General features: G+C 35.3%; 1 protein-coding gene across 7 annotated transcripts in view; it reads right to left on the reverse strand.

Moving 5' to 3' along the window:
- The window catches only part of LOC138708821 (glycogen synthase kinase-3 beta-like), a 320,609-nt gene that overhangs the window by 31,590 nt on the left and 269,249 nt on the right, over positions 1-19,770 (reverse strand). For 5 of the 7 annotated variants that reach the window (XM_069839583.1, XM_069839330.1, XM_069839413.1 and 2 more), the window contains exons 3-6: positions 18,681-18,764; positions 14,049-14,159; positions 8,407-8,644; positions 2,518-2,720 (exon numbers count right to left, since the gene is read on the reverse strand). In XM_069839583.1, coding sequence (XP_069695684.1) covers positions 2,518-2,720; positions 8,407-8,644; positions 14,049-14,159; positions 18,681-18,764 — 636 coding nt within the window. The remainder of the gene's footprint in view (positions 1-2,517; positions 2,721-8,406; positions 8,645-14,048; positions 14,160-18,680; positions 18,765-19,770) is intronic. The other 2 variants (XM_069839501.1, XM_069839152.1) reach the window with 1 other exon arrangement.

The following is a 19,770-nucleotide window of genomic DNA, read 5'->3' on the forward strand; positions in this document are numbered from 1 at the left end:
GTGCCGGAGAGAATTTTTCTCCGTTCCATTACTCTTTCATCGTATGATGACGCAGAATATCTGCATGGAAATATCATATGTACTTCGGTACATTAAAATAATATACATGATATGCGTAAAGACGGCACTTATTCCGTCAGATCCCGGCCAACTAGTCACTCATATAGAGTGCACCTCAGCACATGTCTGGACTTCAGTCCTACGTTCATAGACATCTATGACGTAGTGCAGAGGGCGGCCACTAGAGGGAACCCAAGAGTTGGAACTTAATCTGAGATGATTCTGTCCGATGCCGGGGTGGGTATCTGGTGTGGCTTAGTGGATAAAGCATCAGCACGTAGAGCTGAAAACCCGGGTTCAAATCCCGGCGCCGGAGAGAATTTTTCTCCGTTCCATTACTCTTTCATCGTATTAACAACCAAGATTAAAAACTACTGATTATTTAGATAATGTTCATGTAAAAATATAGGTGACTATTCAAACAACAAACTGAATGTTCAGATTGTGAAATATTATCTCACCGAAAGAAATGCAAAATGACTTAATATGTTATTTTACATTATGTTGTGTTTAGTTGATTCTGTACCATTAAAGTAGTCCCCGCCCAGAGATCCGATTGGGGGACTATTTTACCTCCAGATAATTTTACCTTAATGGTATTCATTTCATCCTGGAGTAGTTAAATGGTAAGTTGTAGCCGATTTAAGTCAACACCATATTTTAACGTTTTGGTGGCTACTTCATCCACACACAACCACCAGAATGTCTGGAGGACCACACTGCTGTTGGTCGACGGGTCCACTGGACTGTGCAACTCAAACCAAGAAATGGATTCAGAACACCTCAAAATCTGTGCTTCAGTGGCTGACCATGACAATATCTTTGAAAAATATTGGAGTGCAAGAGGTCAAATGACTTTATTGTCAAATGCCTGGCATTAGAAAACAACAACAACATTATGTTGTGTGTTCGAATCGGCCAATGAAATGGGTACGGTCGTTGAAGTGCAGAGGAAACTTGTTGTGAGTTTACTAGATGTTATCTAGCAACGTTTCGCTATAGCTGCAGTTCAGCAACTGACTCTGACAAATGATGGCCTCACAACTTGTTTTATCCGCACTTCAACGACAATACCCATTTCATTGGCCTATTCGAACACACAATGTAATGTAACGTAACATATTTGTCATTTAGCATTCCTTTTGGCGAGATAATATTTTACAATCTGAACATTCAATTTATTGTTATTATGTGTTTCAATAGTCACCTATATTTTTACACGAGCATTTATCCATTATCTAAATAATCAATGGTTTTTAATCTTAATTGTTAATTTTTAACATGTAACTACTACAGATATATAATGGTATATGTTCACATATTTAGATGTTTATCGTTACTGCCCACATTTTTAAAATATAGGTTTTTATGCTCTTTCAAACAGGTCCTTTGTAAATTACCTTGTTTCTTGGATTTTAAGATGACTTTTTAACACAATTATTACTATGTATGACTTGAGGCTTTACCTTGTGAGTGTGGGACAGACGGGACACACCATTATGGAACGCTGCAAGGAACATCAATGCAGCATAAAACTATATTACCCCGATAAGTCTGCAGTAGCCCAACACAGCCTAGAAACGAGTCACAAGATAGATTTCGGCGCCACCACCATCTTGGACAAGATATCAGGTTCCTGGGACTTGGTTATCAAGGAAGCCATCGAAATCCAGCTAGATGGCAATAATTTCAACAGAGACGGGGTCTACAGCTGAGTACAGCATGGAAACCTGCCATCAATACGCTTAGACCACCAGCACACGGCAGACAGCCGGGACCAGCAAGTAGCTCCTGATTGGCTGCCGCTCCCACCAACCAGATTGCGCCTGGTGGTCGGGACTAGGAACTAGCTCCTGATTGGCCTGCAGCGAGAAGCTCTACTTTTGCATATATACCGGCTAGACATGGTCCCACATCACTTCATTTCCTGAAGAAGATTGCAGAGCTAGCTGTCGAAAGCTTGGAAGCTAATCTCCAACTCACCTGGCTGAGAACCCGAGAAGAGTTATTCCACAATTATTACGTTCATATACATCAATTTCTTACACTATCTGATGATGTCTGAAAGGGTGAAAGTAACCGTAGCTTTTACTTGTTATCAGATGTTGCTTGCATATTGAGTGATTGACAATAAAATGAAGGTTTTCTGTATAATTATTTGGTTGTTTATATCGACTTGTCAGTTCAATACGTTCTCCCCATTTAAGGTTAAAAAAATATGTCCCCTGAAAAACGTTAAAAAGGGGTTTTACTGTAGTACTTTATAACTTTCACAGCAGTATTAGTTAATTATACGTGTATAACTTTTAATTTTAAGCCAGAATAACCTATTTGTGCTGTTTCTACAGTGAGAAGCAGTGAAGTTTGCACTGATGCTTTCTGCAAGTGTGAGGAATTGCATTTCCCCCAAAAAGCGGCACACACTCCCCTCTCTACTTTCCATTCTTAAATTCATACCTTCCATACCTTTTGCCAAGGATGGGATTTGATCTGTGGGAATTTGAATTCAGTGTAGTTGGGATTCATCTCTCGGATCTGCTCCCTTGTAGGTGTGCCCAGAACCTTGATGATTTCAACTAGCTGGTCCACACCCGAGTCCCCAGGGAAGATGGGCTGGCCCAACAGCAACTCAGCCAACACACAACCTGCACTCCATACATCTGAAAAAAAAAAGCAATACAGCAACATTGTCTAACTTCATATAAATTAGTTTTTTATTTTTCAGTCAATCGCTTATCATGTTAAGATGGCAGAAATGGATTCTGTTACATCATGATACAATGTTAATATACGTCACGAATATTTTCGACTTACTTTCAAGTCATCTTCAGGTGAAAGTTTTCTAACAAACAAACATTTCAACTAGATGAAAATATTATTTATCCATGACCATAACGAAAAACATGCCTTTACTAAGTACTTTTGCGTGTGTAAAGTAGGCTTTTATTCAACATTACTTTATTTCACTAGTGAGATAAAGACTTTACCTCACAGTTTGAACTTTATCTCACAGTTCATTTGTATTTTCCTAGTACCCGGGTACACACGTATACTTTTCCATTCAACTATTACTCAAGAAGTTAATATATTAGTTACTAAATGTCACTACCTCTACTTTATTACCATTTCTTAAATATACATACACTCAATCTCCTTCTCTTTTCTCTATCTGCTACGTCGTAATTTGTACATTACATCCATATCTAATATGCATCTTTTTTAAATTTTGTAATAATTTACCTTTTGGGATGCGAGGAGACTTGAACCTGCGAAGTTGGGTTTATAGGATTTTAAAACAACACGCGTTAGCCAACTGAGCTAAACAGACACGATGATTAATTAAGTTTTAATATTCCTCTTAAGTTTACAGAAGTAAAATGTGAAATTATTTTAATCACATTAGTCCCGTGAACACTTCTAAATAATCCCTCAAACTTCAAAGACGAAAATACACGTTTAAAGTGAAAAAAATATATTAAAATTATATAATTAATTATAATTTGTTATTTATCCATCGCCTTAGATACCATTCTTTACTAATCATGGCCTCCTACATCATGACCTACCTAGTACATGTATTGATTCTAAAATCCATGCCATGGTATGTGATTACATGAGGACTTATTTTCAACATATTTTCTTTTATAAAACATAATTTTTCGTTATGGTCATGGATAAAATTACGTATGGTACTTGTGAGCGTGATCTTTATTGAGCTCGGCTGATGCCTCGTGCTTAAATCTTTCCACTCGCGCAATAAAGATGCACTTACCTCACAAGTACCATAAATAATTATTACACACATTTGTAAAGCACTAGTAAATAGTCTGACCATGCATACTTTACATAAAATGGTTGAATGGCGTACATAGTCCTGAAATTAAAATTGACATACAGATAGAAAGCCTTCCAATGAACACAATTATAATACAATATATTGAGAGGCATGCAGTGTGCCTGAATTATGAAATTAAAATCGTTTAGAATTATTATATATAAACTGAAGACTAGGCTTGTTCTTTGTGACGTTCAATGTATTGGAAGACTGTATGAAGTGGATGTAAAAGAAAATCTCGGTCTATTTGCTGTGGTGAGAGGCATTATATCTGAAAAAATTAATCAAAGATGTCTTAGAATTTTGAAGAGAGGTTAAGTGATTAAAGCCTTAAAGGGGCTTTAAGGGTTAATAGTCACGAAAGATGTACAGTGGAGGTTTTCAGATGATGTGGCCTTCTCATCTTGGCGTTACATGGTAGACTGAGCGGTTGAGTTTTCTATGAATGGAGTACGGAAGGAAGTGACAGGCTGAACTAGTCGATAAACAGTTATTCTGCAATACGGTATAGGGGGTTATGTAAATTTGATATTTGTTCGTTAAGTAGCTGTATATTGTGGTTATGATTTTTTACTATGAAGTACTCCTCAGCAGTGCTAATAAGATGTGGATTATTCACTATTTTCAGCATTTTTAAGGTTTTGTGGATATTATTGGCTTTTAAATTTATTGTCTAACTTGTTAAGGTACGGTCACACATCACTACTTTTGCTGTGCAACTTTTCTACTGCAGCTGCGAAAGTTGCGTGCTGTGTTTATACGTAAGCCAAAAACAGCGTACTGTATGCTACTTTTCGTGCTGCAAAAGTTGCAACTGGAGGTTGCAAGTCTGTTCACACACAAGACGCTACTTTTGCAGCCGCAGTCTAGCTGCAGCTTTCCATCTCTGTGTTGATTTTAATTCTAATTCTAATTTATTCACAATTTATATTTCAAATGAAACATATGAATTGATACCCGAAATGAGCATATGCTCGTGCTGGGGTACAGTCCAGTGGTCTACATAAATTTTACAGAGATCAATAATAATGTTGATAACAGAAATACAGTAGAACTTGGTTATAGTGACCTCGTTTTGTGCGAAACCTCGCCTATAACGTCAAATATTCTGTGGTCCCAACAAACTCCCCATAAGACATATGCTTTCCTATCTTGCTTAATATGACAAATGCATATGCATCTACCTCGCATATAACGTCATTTTCAACCTCAGTTTGGAATAAGATTATCTAAGAACCAAAGTATTTTAAGAAATCTTTTGTTGAAATATGACTCTGACAAATTCTTTACAGTCTCCTTCAGTCATAGACCTCTGGAATGCAGGCAGATTCCCCACCCCATTGTAGCCTGCCCGAATTCATGCGGTATTTGATCAGTTTCGATAGGAAGTTTTCACTAAGTGCACGCATTTTAACGCAGTATGGCCACTAAAAGAAGTGTGATGCTTTAGAAGTCATTAGAATTATGAACATGTTCTATGAAGCTAGGGAAGGGAGCAGTGAAACTGCAACTGAAATTATGAACATAGAACGTAATTTAATCCTAGAAAGTGTGTATTGGGCAAGTAGAAGACAACAGAGTAAAATGACTGATTATTTCACTTCTAAGTAAAGTAGTTTTGTGAGTACTGAACAAACTGTTTTAATACAGAATATTGTATTTATAATTGTAGGCCTACGTGTATTTTATTATGTTCATGATAGACTTTACATAAATCTAAAATAAGCCTAATCTAGTTTGTTATTTTTCATTTTCCACCAAACTAGATTGATAATGTGAATCTCGGTTACTACGACACTCATTTATAACAACATAATTTTTAAGGTCCCTTGGATGTCACTATAACCAAGTTCTGCTGTAATAGTAACAATAACAATAATAATAATAATAATAATAATAATAATAATAATAATAATAACAACAACAACAGAATAACTGTGACAGAGATGATACAAAGATAGTAATACAAATTAATTCATTAATAATAATAATAATAATGATAATGATAATAATAATAATAATAATAATAATAATAATAATAATAGTAATAAAACAAAAATATTTACAATAATAAAATAAATACTAAGACAGATAAAATAAAACATAAAACCACTTAGCGAGAGTTAACACAATTTAAATAAGCGTATAATAGCCAGGAAAAAAATGACGAACTCGAAAATCAACAGTAAAGTTCGTTGTTAACACAGACGTTAGCAACCACCGTATTGATTCTTCAATGCATTTTGTGGTTATGTTCGCATTAGAATTTCAGATTATGAAACTCATGCGATAGCTTACTGACTTATCACCTGCTTTAATTATTTATTTTATTTTTTTAACCAATGGCAAGTACTTGACTTGCGTCATTTACCCATATGAATTCAGTTATATAGACCAATTTACTGACAGAGTCATTGCCCAGGGTGTGCCATTTGATTTCTGGTCAATATCATTTGACAAAAAGAAATTTGAGTCATTACAGTGTATTAAAGAGCTCATGAAAAATTTCACTACAGATGATAGGCAAATACTGCGTTTTTGCAGACATGCAACTAAGTTTACGCAATTTTAACCAACAACTTTTTGAGTTTTGCGCCATAATACTTTCGAATCCCATTGGTCAATTCCTTTAATGAATTCTAAGTCTTTGATCGATTAGAACGTTCTGATTTACTTTCAAGGTAATCAAAGACTTTAATGTATTGTAAGTGACTTGGCAATAAAATTTGTGTAAAGTATTGGCAATTTTTGAAAAGTCTTGTGAAGCATTGCATTTGACGAAAATTTGATCATATACATACACACAGTTCTAATATTTATTAACATACATACCCCCTGGTAGAGGGGAAGAGAAGGCCTGATGGCCTTATCTCTACCAGGTTAAATAAATAAATAAATAAATAAAATAATACCTAGAAACATTTCTCAAGCATTTTGAGGCGTATGTAATAAATTTGTTTTTACTGCAAATGCAAAAAATGCAGGTCCCAACTAATGAGACAATTCCCATCGTAAGTCATTTACAAGGGGTAAGACTTTAAGAATTTCTGTGAAATCTGAATGATATTTATAACATTTACAACATCCAATTATTTTCTTGACTACCTGTAGCTGTTTAATAAAATTTTAATACAGTAATATGCTGTTTATATGTAATGTGAACTTAAGGTATGGTCACACGTCACTACTTTTGCAGCGATGCAGTACAAAAAACTGCGCAACTCTTGTACTGCGACGTGTGAACAACGGTGCAACCCGAAAAGTAGCGGCTGCCGAACCTGCTGCTCGCTACTTTTCCATGCTGTGCGCAGCTTGAAAGTAGCGACGTGTGAACAGGGTTCTCAGGGTTGCAGCCGCAGCATTTTTGATATCGGTTTTGTTGAAACTTTTGCTATGGTTGCGACCAGTGTTGCCACCCATATGTACCAATGATACTTTTATTGTTTGGATTATTTTAGTGTTAGATGTGATGAAAATAAATTATTTGTAACAGTTACTAAATGTAGAACACAGTCTGAGCATATTTGCTGTCGATATAATTCACTTTTTTAATTTTCTGTAGCATAGTTTCAAACAGGAGGGTTGCCAACATTGATTACGTGAATATGCTGTTGGTTATCATTTAAGTATATAGGGGTTTTTAAAAGCTTTATAGTAAAAATAATGCCAATTTCTGAATACTAGTTAGAACAGAGAAGCAAATAATAGATAAGTAAGCTTTCGCATGAGTTTATTAATAATGCGAACATAATCACAAAATGTATATTGAGAAGTCAACACGGAGATGGAAACTTGCAGCATGACTGCGGCTGCAAAAGTAGCGCCTTGCGTGTGAACAGACTCGCAACCTCCAGTTGCAACTTTTGCTGCACTCGGGTTGCGCAGCACGAAAAGTAGCATGCAGCACGCTACTTTTGGCTTAAGTGTGAACACGACGCGCAACTTTTGCAGCTGCAGTACAAAAGCTGCGCAGCAAAAGTAGCGACGTGTGACCGTATCTTTAAAGGGAGAGACAGAGGCATGCATAGACATAGAGGTAGATTGGGTTGGTAGTCAAAGGGCAGATTGATAGGGAAAGACAGACACAGAAACAAAGAGACAGAGCTATAGATATATAGAGAGATAGATGGATACAGAAATAGGGAGAGACAGGATAGAAATAAAAGGGAGATAAGAAGGGTCAAAGTACTAAAAAGAACAATGATGAGATGCAAACACATACTCCACCTTGTTTAGGTATTAAGTGCACACAATCCTAAATAAGTACAACATTAGGCTACATATTGAAGTTTATGTTTCTACAGTTACTGACTTAAAAGCTCATATGCTAGCCATTACGAAGAATAAATATGTCAACTGAAAGAAAAACAAATACTATTTTTTAAATTTTAAATGTATCTATTTCAGAATCAATGAACTGTGTAATGTTATCCATATAGTGCCCTCATTTCTAAATGGGACTTCATGAAATGTGCTCCACCATGTATTTTCACTGCTTCAAAGTGTCATACCTATCTTAGTAGTGTAATCGATGGCCCCAAATATAAGTTCAGGTGCCCGATAGTAGCGTGAGCAGATGTATGAAACATTGGGTTCCCCTTTGACAAGATGTTTAGCGCTGCCGAAGTCACATAACTTGAGCACACCCGTCTCGGGGTCTAACAACAAGTTCTGAGGCTTGATATCCCGATGGCAGATTCCCAAGGAGTGGATGTATGCCAGGCTCCGGAATAACTGGTACATATACAACTGCAACACAACACATACATAACATTAACATGAACACAAATGTAGAATGAAGGTACAGGTATTCCCTTTTAGATGCCATGAAGGCAGAGCTCCAGGTTTTCATGACCTTAGCACTAGAATAAGGTGGTGTTAGTGGTGGTGTCAGTAGGTATGTATGGAGTACAGTAAAACCTTGGATTACAAGTAACTTGGTTTGCGAGTGTTTTGCGAACAATGAGGAAACATGTTTGCAAATCTAGTCTTTCAGGTGAAGCTCCCTGTAAAGCAGATTTGAATAATTTCAAGGGAAAAATTGTTCCGGGGCCGGGTATCGATCCCGGGACCTCTGGTTGAACGTACCAGCGCTCTACCACTGAGCTACCCGGGAACTCCACCCGACACCGTCTCATCTTTTCCCTTTATATCCACACAACTCGCGTGGGCTGACGAAACGCCAGAGACCCACGAGTGCACACAATCTCTGTGTGACTTGGAATTGTGGTTTTCTGTTAACATACACAGTAACGTATATATTATGCAAATCTAGTCTTTCAAGTGAAGCTCCCTGTAAAGCAGATTTGAATAATTTCAAGGGAAAAATTGTTCCAGGGCCGAGTATCGATCCCGGGACCTCTGGTTGAACGTACCAGCGCTCTACCACTGAGCTACCCGGGAACTCCACCCGACACCGTCTCAACTTTTCCCTTTATATCCACACAACTCGCGTGGGCTGACGAAACGCCAGAGACCCACAACGAGTGCACACAATCTCTGTGTGACTTGGAATTGTGGTTTTCTGTTAACGTACACAGTAACGTATATATTATGCAAATCTAGTCTTTCAGGCGAAGCTCCCTGTAAAGCAGATTTGAATAATTTCAAGGGAAAAATTGTTCCGGGGCAGGGTATCGATCCCGGGACCTCTGGTTGAACGTACCAGCGCTCTACCCAGCCCCGGAACAATTTTTCCCTTGAAATTATTCAGGAAACATTTTTGTTTGATAAACAAGAGATGTTTTGCAATACGAGCAGCACAATTTGTATGTAACTTGCTTCACTTGCAAGAGGCAATGGAGGAAGAGGAGAAAAGAGAGGACGAATTCCTAGCTTCAAATTAGATTAAAGAGGTGATAAGCAGGACAAAATTTTGTTCATATTCACCACCCTGATAAGGTTGTAGCGATGCATGCATAAAATCCGTTTAACGACAACGCAATGTCACATTTTCGCAAAATCCTCAAAATGATGCAAAAGCAGGTGTCATTGGATAGGTTCTTAGTCAAAGCAAAAGATTCCAGTCAGTCAAGCAGAAGTGATTCTGTTAGCGATAGTGAAAATATTTTCTTTAAATGTTCAAGAAGTTTACTAAGCAGTAAAACAGGTGAAAGACACTCAGAAACAAAATACAGTAAAGTAATTTGTGTTGCACTAAAGACACATTTTAAAATGTCAATTTCTGAAAATGTGGATCATCTGCAGGAATGCACATCAGTTTAAGCATTTTTGCATTAATCTTTGCACTTTGGGAATCACTGGTCTGGAAATCCTTAATATTAAAGAGTATTGACAAAACCGGCCTGGAAATGTCAATTTACCATTACTGCCTGCAGCCCTGTATGTCAAGGGCATGTTAAAATATCTCAGCAAGGAGGGCTTGGCAGGTTGCAAAAAAAATCAGCAGTTAAAAAAAGGCTAAACTACACAATTTTGATTGTTCCGCAATTTTCTGTAATTGTCCAATTCTAAATGAGTCTTCAGAGATTCACTATTTAGAAATCATTATTGATAAACATCTGAAATGGGACAAACAAATAAACTACCTTTGTAACACAAGTATGAAGTACAATTCCACACAAATTTTCACTGCAATATCTTAAAAACTGTTTGCGTTATCGGGGAAACAGTTTGCATACACGAAAGTTATGGGCACCATTTTGTATTTCTAATAACCGTAACCGTAATAGTTTCACTAAATCTGAAAATACTATTCAATTGCAAAAGTAGTGTATATTCAACATATAAAATTTCAAGATTACAGATTTATTCATTGCCGAGGAAAAAAATATTGAACTGAATATTCTGTATGTAATAGTTATTTACATAACTTCTTAAGAAAGCGGGTCTTTATACAAATCAAGATTTCAGGTATAACTCCCTGTAAAGTTGATTTGAATAATTTAGAGGGAAAAATTGTTCCGGAGCCGGGTATCGAACCCGGGACCTTTGGTTTAACGTACCAACGCTCTACCACTGAGTTACTCGGGAACTCTAACCGACACCGATCCAATTTTTCCCTCTATATCCACAGACCTCAAAGTGGGCTGACAACCGTCAAGCAACCAACTTCGAGTGCACACTAACTCCGTGTGACTTAAATTGTGGTTTTCTGTTAACGAACAGTGACGTTTATTATGCAAATCAAGATTTCAGGTATAACTCCCTGTAAAGTTGATTTGAATAATTTATAGGGAAAAATTGTTCCGGAGCCGGGTATCGAACCCGGGACCTTTGGTTTAACGTACCAACGCTCTACCACTGAGCTACTCGGGAACTCTAACCAACACCGATCCAATTTTTCCCTCTATATAGTAAGAGTGAGATATTCATGGACAAGACATCACACGAGTTCAGAATATCATGACTAGTACCGTTAAGGGTATATGTACGTGAACAACCGCAAATATTATCAGAAAATGCAGGCTCTAAATTTATAAAATTTTATAAGGAAATTAATTCACAATTGGACAAAAAATACAAGGTACCACAACAAGACTTGTTAGAACTTAAATATCTGATAAAAGTATAAAAAAGATTACTAATATTTAATATTTTTATAATTCACTTTTTAACTTACTTTAAATTAAATTTTCCAAAATTTGAAAATTTTCACATATATTATTTCATAACTCCACAGTTATTAGAAACAGAATTCTGAAATTTTGTACACTGATTTAACATGCATTTATGCAAAAGGTAGACTACAATAATGCCCATTTCTTTGAAAATAGGAAAATTAGGTCACAAAACATTATGTAAATTTTAATATATTTTATATAGGAAAAATAAAGAATTATTTGTATTAAAATAAGCAACTCTACATGTCTGAGAGTAGTCTACTTTTCAGAAATAAGTATTTCTTACATACAGAAAAATTATTAAAGATGTCAGAGAGACCATAACAATGTTATGGTTATCAATTAATGATGTAACTGTAGATTTTTTTGTTTTTGTTTTTTTTTTCATACTGGTTTAAAAATATTATTAGTAACATTTTTTTATACTTTTATCAGATATTTAAGTTCTAATAAGTCTTGTTGTGGTACCTTGTAATTTTTGTCCAATTGTGAGTTCATTTTGTTATAAAATTTAGAAATTTAGAGCCTGCATTTTCTGATAATATTTGTGGTCGTTCATGTACATATACCCTTAAAATGCTTTCTTAAGCAGCTATGTACAATATTTTATTTGAAGATGCACCAAATGTAGGCAGGCAGTATGCTCATTACAGGGCCTATAGTTCCAGTCATTGAACAAACAGTTGTTGAGCAGGAGAGAATTGTTGCAAATAATCATAGCGGCAGGTTTAAGAGAGGGATGCAAAACTTCAAAAGAAGTATTAAATGTACTAAATGCAATTGTAACAATGAAGATTATACAAGATATTTAAGAAACAGTGCAACGAAGGTAAAATAATATTTATGTAAGTAAATTAATTTAGTTTAGTTATGAAGTTAATGCAAACTGATAGAAATACCATACGTATCTTTAATATATTGACTTTAATTAGGTAAATTCAGGCTTGTAATTATAATGCACATTACAGGGCACTCTGATCAATAATGAAGATTGATATTATGGATAGTATGTCTCTGAACTGAAACTTTTCTTTGTCTATGTTTTCATAGAAATGATTTGAAGTAGGCCTATATGTTTTTTGCTATGTTACTTTATTATTTTTAAATATTATATGTTGAAGTCAAAGTTGTGGTTATAGGAATAACATCCAATAACGTATCTGTCCAAAAAAGTATTTATTATTTTGAGGAATGCCCTTTGACTTAAGACGATGCATAAAATAAAAATTATATCATATACATAATGTAAAATGAATGTGTTGTTGTGTTGTGTTCCAATGCCAGGCGTTTGACAATAAAGTCATTTGACCTCTTGCACTCCAATATTTTTCAAAGATATTATCATGGTCAGCCACTGAAGCACAGATTTTGAGGTGTTCCGAATCCATTTCTTGGTTTGAGTTGCACAATGGGCAGTTAAGGGACTGATATATTCCAATTCTATGCAGGTGTTCGGCCAAACAATCATGGCCTGTTGCCAATCTAAATGCAGCTACAGACGATTTTTGTGGTAAATCGGGAATTAACTGTGGATTATGATGCAGAGAGTTCCATTTTTTCTCTTGAGATTATGTTATCAAATTTTGTTTGTTGAAGTCTAAGTATGTAGATTTAATAAATCTTTTCACAGAGTAATATGTAGATTTAGTAACAGGTCTGTAAGTAGCAGTGCTGCCCTTCTTTGCTAGTGCATCTGCATTCTCGTTTCCCAGGATTCCACAATGGGATGGTATCCATTGAAATACAATTCTTTTATTGAGTGATATTAATTGAGAGAGCATTTTAGTTATTTCTGCTGTTTGAGATGAAGGTGTGTGTTTAGAGACTATTGATAGAATAGCTGCTTTGGAGTCTGACAATATAACTGCATTCTTAAATTTATTGATGTGAAATAGAAGATTCCTGAGACTTTCACTTACTGCAACGATTTCTCCAGTAAAATGAATACAGAAACAGGAAATAATGCCACAAAACAAGGAAAAGGCTAATAACTGAGCCTTCTCATACTGGGTTTACCATGGTGTATTCATAAGTTCGTAGACCTGGATTCCAGAAAGTAACTATAACATAAAGTTCCATTTTCCGGTCTGGTTTGGAGTATGGAAAGAAGTAAAACTCGATATCGTACCGAACAAAAGTGCTTAAAGCTGTATGTCCCCCCTCCCCCCCAGCAGCATCGCAGCATTACCAACTCATAAACTTATATTTTAGAGCTTCCTGAACACCATAGAAATTACTGCTGGAAAACTTTCAAACCTAGCAAATTACAAGATGTATTTCTCCTGTTGTGGTGTATATTTGACATTTTTTATTTAGCTTATTGTTATGAATTTATTTTTATATTTATCATACCATGAAAGCAGTATTAGATGCTGAGCACCACAATATGCAAAAATCCCAAAATGGTACTTAATTTATTTCTGCATCGCCTATGATACAATTTTCACAACAGTTTGATTTTATGCATGCCCAAAATGGATCATTCTGTACAACCAGCAATACTTACAGAAATGAATAATCATGTAAAGACATTCGAAGGGGAAAAAAAAAAAAAAAAAAAAAAAACTTACCTTTATAAAACTAATAGGTATAGTCTGCTTGGATTTACTGTAATGCCTAGCAACTTTGTACACAGTCTCGGGAATATATTCCAGTACTAGATTCAAGTACACTTCATCCTTCTGAAAAAGAAAGAAGAGACAAATAAGTAAGTCTTCTCTTACAGAAACTTAACACTGAGAGAAAAATTTGCATCTTTCTGAAAGTAAATTGAAATTAACTGTGATACATAACTTATTATTAGATCTACTTTTCTACCCTCCGTCTACTGAATTCTACTTAAAATAAATATGTTAAATAAAATTGATTATATCAACATCAAGTATTAACAAATTCTAAACATGTAATATTTTTATAAAAATACCGTATCCATTTTTAATAAATCAGTAATAATTAGAAAAAAAATCACGTGCATTTTATTTGAATTATGTAACACGTCATAATCGCCGTCTTATTCTTATTGGTGGACTGTGTCACACATAATAGTAAGTAATGAGAAACATTTGGACATAAATGTGTATGTATTATAGGGTTGCCAACTTTTTTTAAGAAAATACGGGAGATTAAGGAATCGACAAAATTTAACGTAGGAAATTTACAATTTATTCCGTTCAGTTACTAAAAAACAACTTTATTCTACACTTTGGTAGCTAGGCTTAAATTAAAAGTATTTTGAGATATATCTTTTCTCACGTAATAGTTGAAGTTGACTGCATTTTGCAGCTCTGATTTGATTAGATGTGTCGTGCTCCTATTTCAAACATCTGTCCAATTATTGTTCAGAGAATAAAACATCCTCTTTGTATGGGCATTACTACCTGGTGTGCTTAGAACAAAACTAGCGTTTTATTTTTTGTCATAATTTTAATATCGTTTGATTTTAAACGGGTGATCACTAAAACCCATTTCTGGCAAGCATTACATCCTATAAACACTGCACATTTTAATGTCTGTCTTAAACAACAAAATTCATCATATAAACAATCATCATTCACGCCAAAATCAAATGTTTAGAATAATGATTCTTACATTATGCAAAAATAAGGGAGGAAAATTCTCGAAGAGAAGAAAAATACAGGAGCTGGGAGACTTAAAAATTAGGGGCAAATCCGGGAGATCCCAGGAAATATGGAAGTGTTGGCAACCCTAATGTATTATGCAAATCTAGACAAGGAATATCTGAAAAACAAACATAAAAGTACAACCCTAACAAGAAATCACAAGTAGAATCAGAAACAGAAATAACAGAATTAAGCTTTTACTTTATAGGACTACATCTTAAATATTCTCGTATCCATTTTGTTCTTCTACAACATAAAAGAATTCAGGTATGCAGGGAGGGAAACGACTCTGGTTATGGATGAGAAATATGCCAGAATATGTAGATAATCCATTCCATACATGACATGCAATAGAATACTTTTTTTTTATTATTGGGTTATTTTACGACGCTGTATCAACATCTAGATTATTTAGCGTCTGAATGATATGAAGGTGATAATACCGGTGAAATGAGTCCGGGGTCTAGCACCGAAAGTTACCCAGCATTTGCTCGTATTGGGTTGAGGGAAAACCCCGGAAAAAACCTCAACCAGGTAACTTGCCCCGACCGGGATTCGAACCCGGGCCACCTGGTTTCGCAGCCAGAAGCGCTGACCGTTACTCCACAGGTGTGGACTACAATACAATACAGTACATATAATACACATAAAATTAAACAAATTCAGTAGACTCATAAATGCTCAATTATTATTGTTCGCAAAACGCAACAATGAAACAAAACGGATTGTATTGTACGAGTGTGTAACAAACTGTGAAATCTTAAAATCTCGATACATGTCGAAAATACGCCAACGAAATGGGCAACGTTATTTAGTAGCACGCGAAATTCTTCTCCGCAAATTGCACTCTTGAAATAAAATGTCCAGTGCTGCCTAACGGTCGGGGACAGAATGAAAATTTGTATTGTTGTTGTTGTTTTCTAATGCCGGGCGTTTGACAAGAAAGTCATTTGACCTCTTGCACTCCAATATTTTTCAAAGATATTATCATGACCAGCCACTGAAGCACAGATTTTGAGGTGTTCCGAATCCATTTCTTGGTTTGAGTTGCACAATGGGCAGTTAGGGGACTGATATATTCCAATTCTATGCAGGTGTTTGGCCAAACAATCATGGCCTGTTGCCAATCTAAATGCAGCTACAGACGATTTTCGTGGTAAATCGGGAATTAACTGTGGATTATGATGCAGAGAGTTCCATTTTTTCCCTTGAGATTGTGTTATCAAATTTTGTTTGTTGAAGTCTAAGTATGTAGAGTAAAGGTGAACGATGAAAAGGCAGCTAGACAAGATATCAAAATACTAAGTAAATAGTTTAATGCGGAACAGAATTTCGCGCGCGACTAAAGCACGGTTTTAAAAGAAAATATCACATCTGTAAACGAATTCTAATTTTAAACAAATAATCACTGAGAAATGGTTAGAACAATAAAACACACTAATATAACAATGAGCAACATCCAATGAATAAATATTTATAAGCCTAAATGGAGAAGAGCAAACAATTTTATCTTTCTATACTAGAAAGAGTGGATGAAGAAAGAATGACACTGAAAACGAATAAGAAAAGAAAAAAAAAAGTGACTGGGTCACTGGCTAGGAATAAACTGCCTCCTGAAAGATGCACTGGAAGGAATAGTGAACTGGAAAAATGTTCGAGGCAGAAGAAGATATAAGATGGTAGGCAACAGTAAGATATATGGATCATATATGGAGACTTAGAGGAAGGCGGAAAAAGGAAGGAACATTGGAGAACGCTGGGGTTGTAGTGAAGGACCTGCCTTTGGGCAGAAAACTATGAATGAAATGAGTTTCTCTTAAATTTCGCATATAATTTCTAAAAATTCGTTTGCAGGTGTAGAATTTAGTATCAAGTTTCCACAATGATGTGGTTTATTATTTATTGCATTAACCAACTAGCCATTGTCCAATAATGTCACTTAAATGTGAAAATTGAAATATTCAATGTTTATAAAAGCCGAATAAGTGTACTGTGTTATATTTCTATATAATACATTATAGTAAATTACTTTCCAAAACCGAATAAGCAAAATTAAAGCATTTGAATTGGGCTATGTTATTTTATTTTCAACTGTCCTTAGCTAATAATTCTGTCATTAAATTTCCTAAAATTCCTATATGAGCTCGTATTCAAAGGGTAGATGAAGTGGAAGATTCTATTCCAGGATTTCACCCACACTAGTTTGTGGTATAAGCCACTCAGCTAAGCCCACTGACGACATTCTGACATTTATTCCAAATCTGAACAAGAAAATGCTACCTACTTTATTAATATTGAAAAGTGAACACATGAAATAAATGAAAATAACATGTTGAGAAAAACGCTTCCCTCTCTGTTAAAAACAAACAAACAAACCAGAAGTATTATTAGTTTATTACTGGCAACGTAACATGTACACTGGCGTTCAAACATACCCGATCCTACTAGTAATACTTACTTACTGGCTTTTAAGAAACCCGGAGGTTCATTGCCGCCCTCACATAAGCCCGCCATTGGTCCCTATCCTAAGATAGATTAATCCATTCTCCATCATCATATCCCACCTCCCTCAAATCCATGTTAATATTATCTTCCCATCTACGTCTCGGCCTCCCTAAAGGTCTTTTTCCCTTGAGCCTCCCAACTAACACTCTATATGCATTTCTGGATTCGCACATACGTGCTACATGCCCTGCCCATCTCAAACATCTGGATTTAATGTTCCTAATTATGTCAGGTGAAGAATACAAAGCGTGCAGTTCTGTGTTGTGCGTAATAGTAAGAATAATAGATAATTTGGTGTAAGTTATTATTTCTAAGAATAGATTGCGAATAGTCAATGTTGCCAATCGTACATAAATATACCCGCATTATAAAATTCAATATTTCATCCTCCTCTGCTGATTGTAAAACACTGGGCTTAGCTGGAAACCGTTGATATTGTCAATTATGAGAATAATTCTGCAGTGCTTGGGAAGAGTGACATAAGTCAGTTTCCACAAACCTTTTTTGATAATTTATTGACAACTTACACTGGTTTATGTCGGTTTGATTTTTTTCTGTATGAATTATTGTAATGGGAGGAATACCTATGTATTTTTTTTTTCCAAGCGAACAGATGTTCCGTAAGTTGTCAATAAATTATCAAAAAAGGTTTGTGGAAACTGATTTGTGTCACTTTTCCCCGAGCACTACAGAATTTATGCTTAATCTACATAATTCCCCCCCCCCCCACACACGTTTTTAATCGCCTCATCGTGTCATCTATTAAGAAGTAATGAACTATTTCATTAAAGTTGGTCAATTTGTTATATCTACGGTTCTGACTTATCCCGTGGTTAGAAAGTTCGCTTACACGATCATAAAATCGTAGTTCAGATATCTTTGAACGTCAGCGTACAACAATCACAACATAATTATATGCGAACCAGAACATCTGTTAGATTTCATCTATGAATTTTAGGATATGAAGAAGAATGATCAAGATAGGTTTAAAAAAGACATACAGAGCGAGTTCGGGTTAAAAGCGGAAACCACACATTTATGCTGAAATTAAGCCAACTGCATAACAAACTCTCTTACCTTGTCCCCACTAGAGTAGAAGAAGTACTTGAGTTTGACTATATTACAATGTTCCAGGCGTCTCATAATCTGCAGTTCGCGGTTCTGAAATGAGAACAAATACCCAATTAAATGTAAACATGTTAAATATGTAGGCTTCAATCTGATCAGCAATTCCTATTATTTATTTAAAGAAACATACAACAACCGCTATTCAAAGCCAGATTATACTACTGCGATGATAGAAAATTACAGGGGCCAGAGTTCAAACCCCAGTGCAGGTTTGCTATTTTGCTTTTAATGTGTGAAATCAGACAACAGACGAAATTTAACTTACACAACTGGTATATTTTCACACAAGCGATTAACATTAATCGATGTAACTGTGATATATTACTTGCAATACGAAAGAGACTTTTATTAATACAAATTCTAGTATCTGAGAAACAAATGATTAGGCAGTCATGTCCATTAAGTATGGAATATTACTCATAACGTCTTAAATTTTAGTTTTATAAAAAAAGTTTTATACAAAAGCTGTTGGAGATAAATCATACAATATGACACCAGTGTTCGAAAATGTTATTCAGACATACAGGGTGGGGTGTGACACAACTTTATTTTTTTTAAGTGGCACCCTATTTTAAGATTTACATATTCCGAATTTTCATTTAAATTTTACGTATGAATTTCTTCCTTTGGGGTTACTTGAAGTCCAGCGTGCATAAAGATAAACCAAGAAATGCTGACCTGAAAGGAAGAATTAGATATGAGATGAAACAGATCAGTCATGTAATTGTGAGAAATCCAATAGGCTGTTTTCGTGACAAACTGGTACATTGTTTGACTGAAAGGTTTTTATTTTGAACATCTGTTGTAAAGTGGCTTTTATTTATTTATTTATTTATTTATTTTCCAGTTTTATGGCCTGCTCAACATGATTTTACATACCGGGTGTCCCAAAAGTAACTATTCATTTTCATGAAAACAGTAATATATTGTTTTCATTCACATGTATTTTAAGAGATGCTCTCTGTACAAGAAAGAATAGCATTGTTTTCTGGAAACTTGGTGGTAAAACATTCGGGGAAGTGTGTGAGCTGTACCGTCG

Source organism: Periplaneta americana, chromosome 1 (assembly GCF_040183065.1).
Source record: "Periplaneta americana isolate PAMFEO1 chromosome 1, P.americana_PAMFEO1_priV1, whole genome shotgun sequence".
NCBI lineage: Eukaryota > Metazoa > Arthropoda > Insecta > Blattodea > Blattidae > Periplaneta > Periplaneta americana.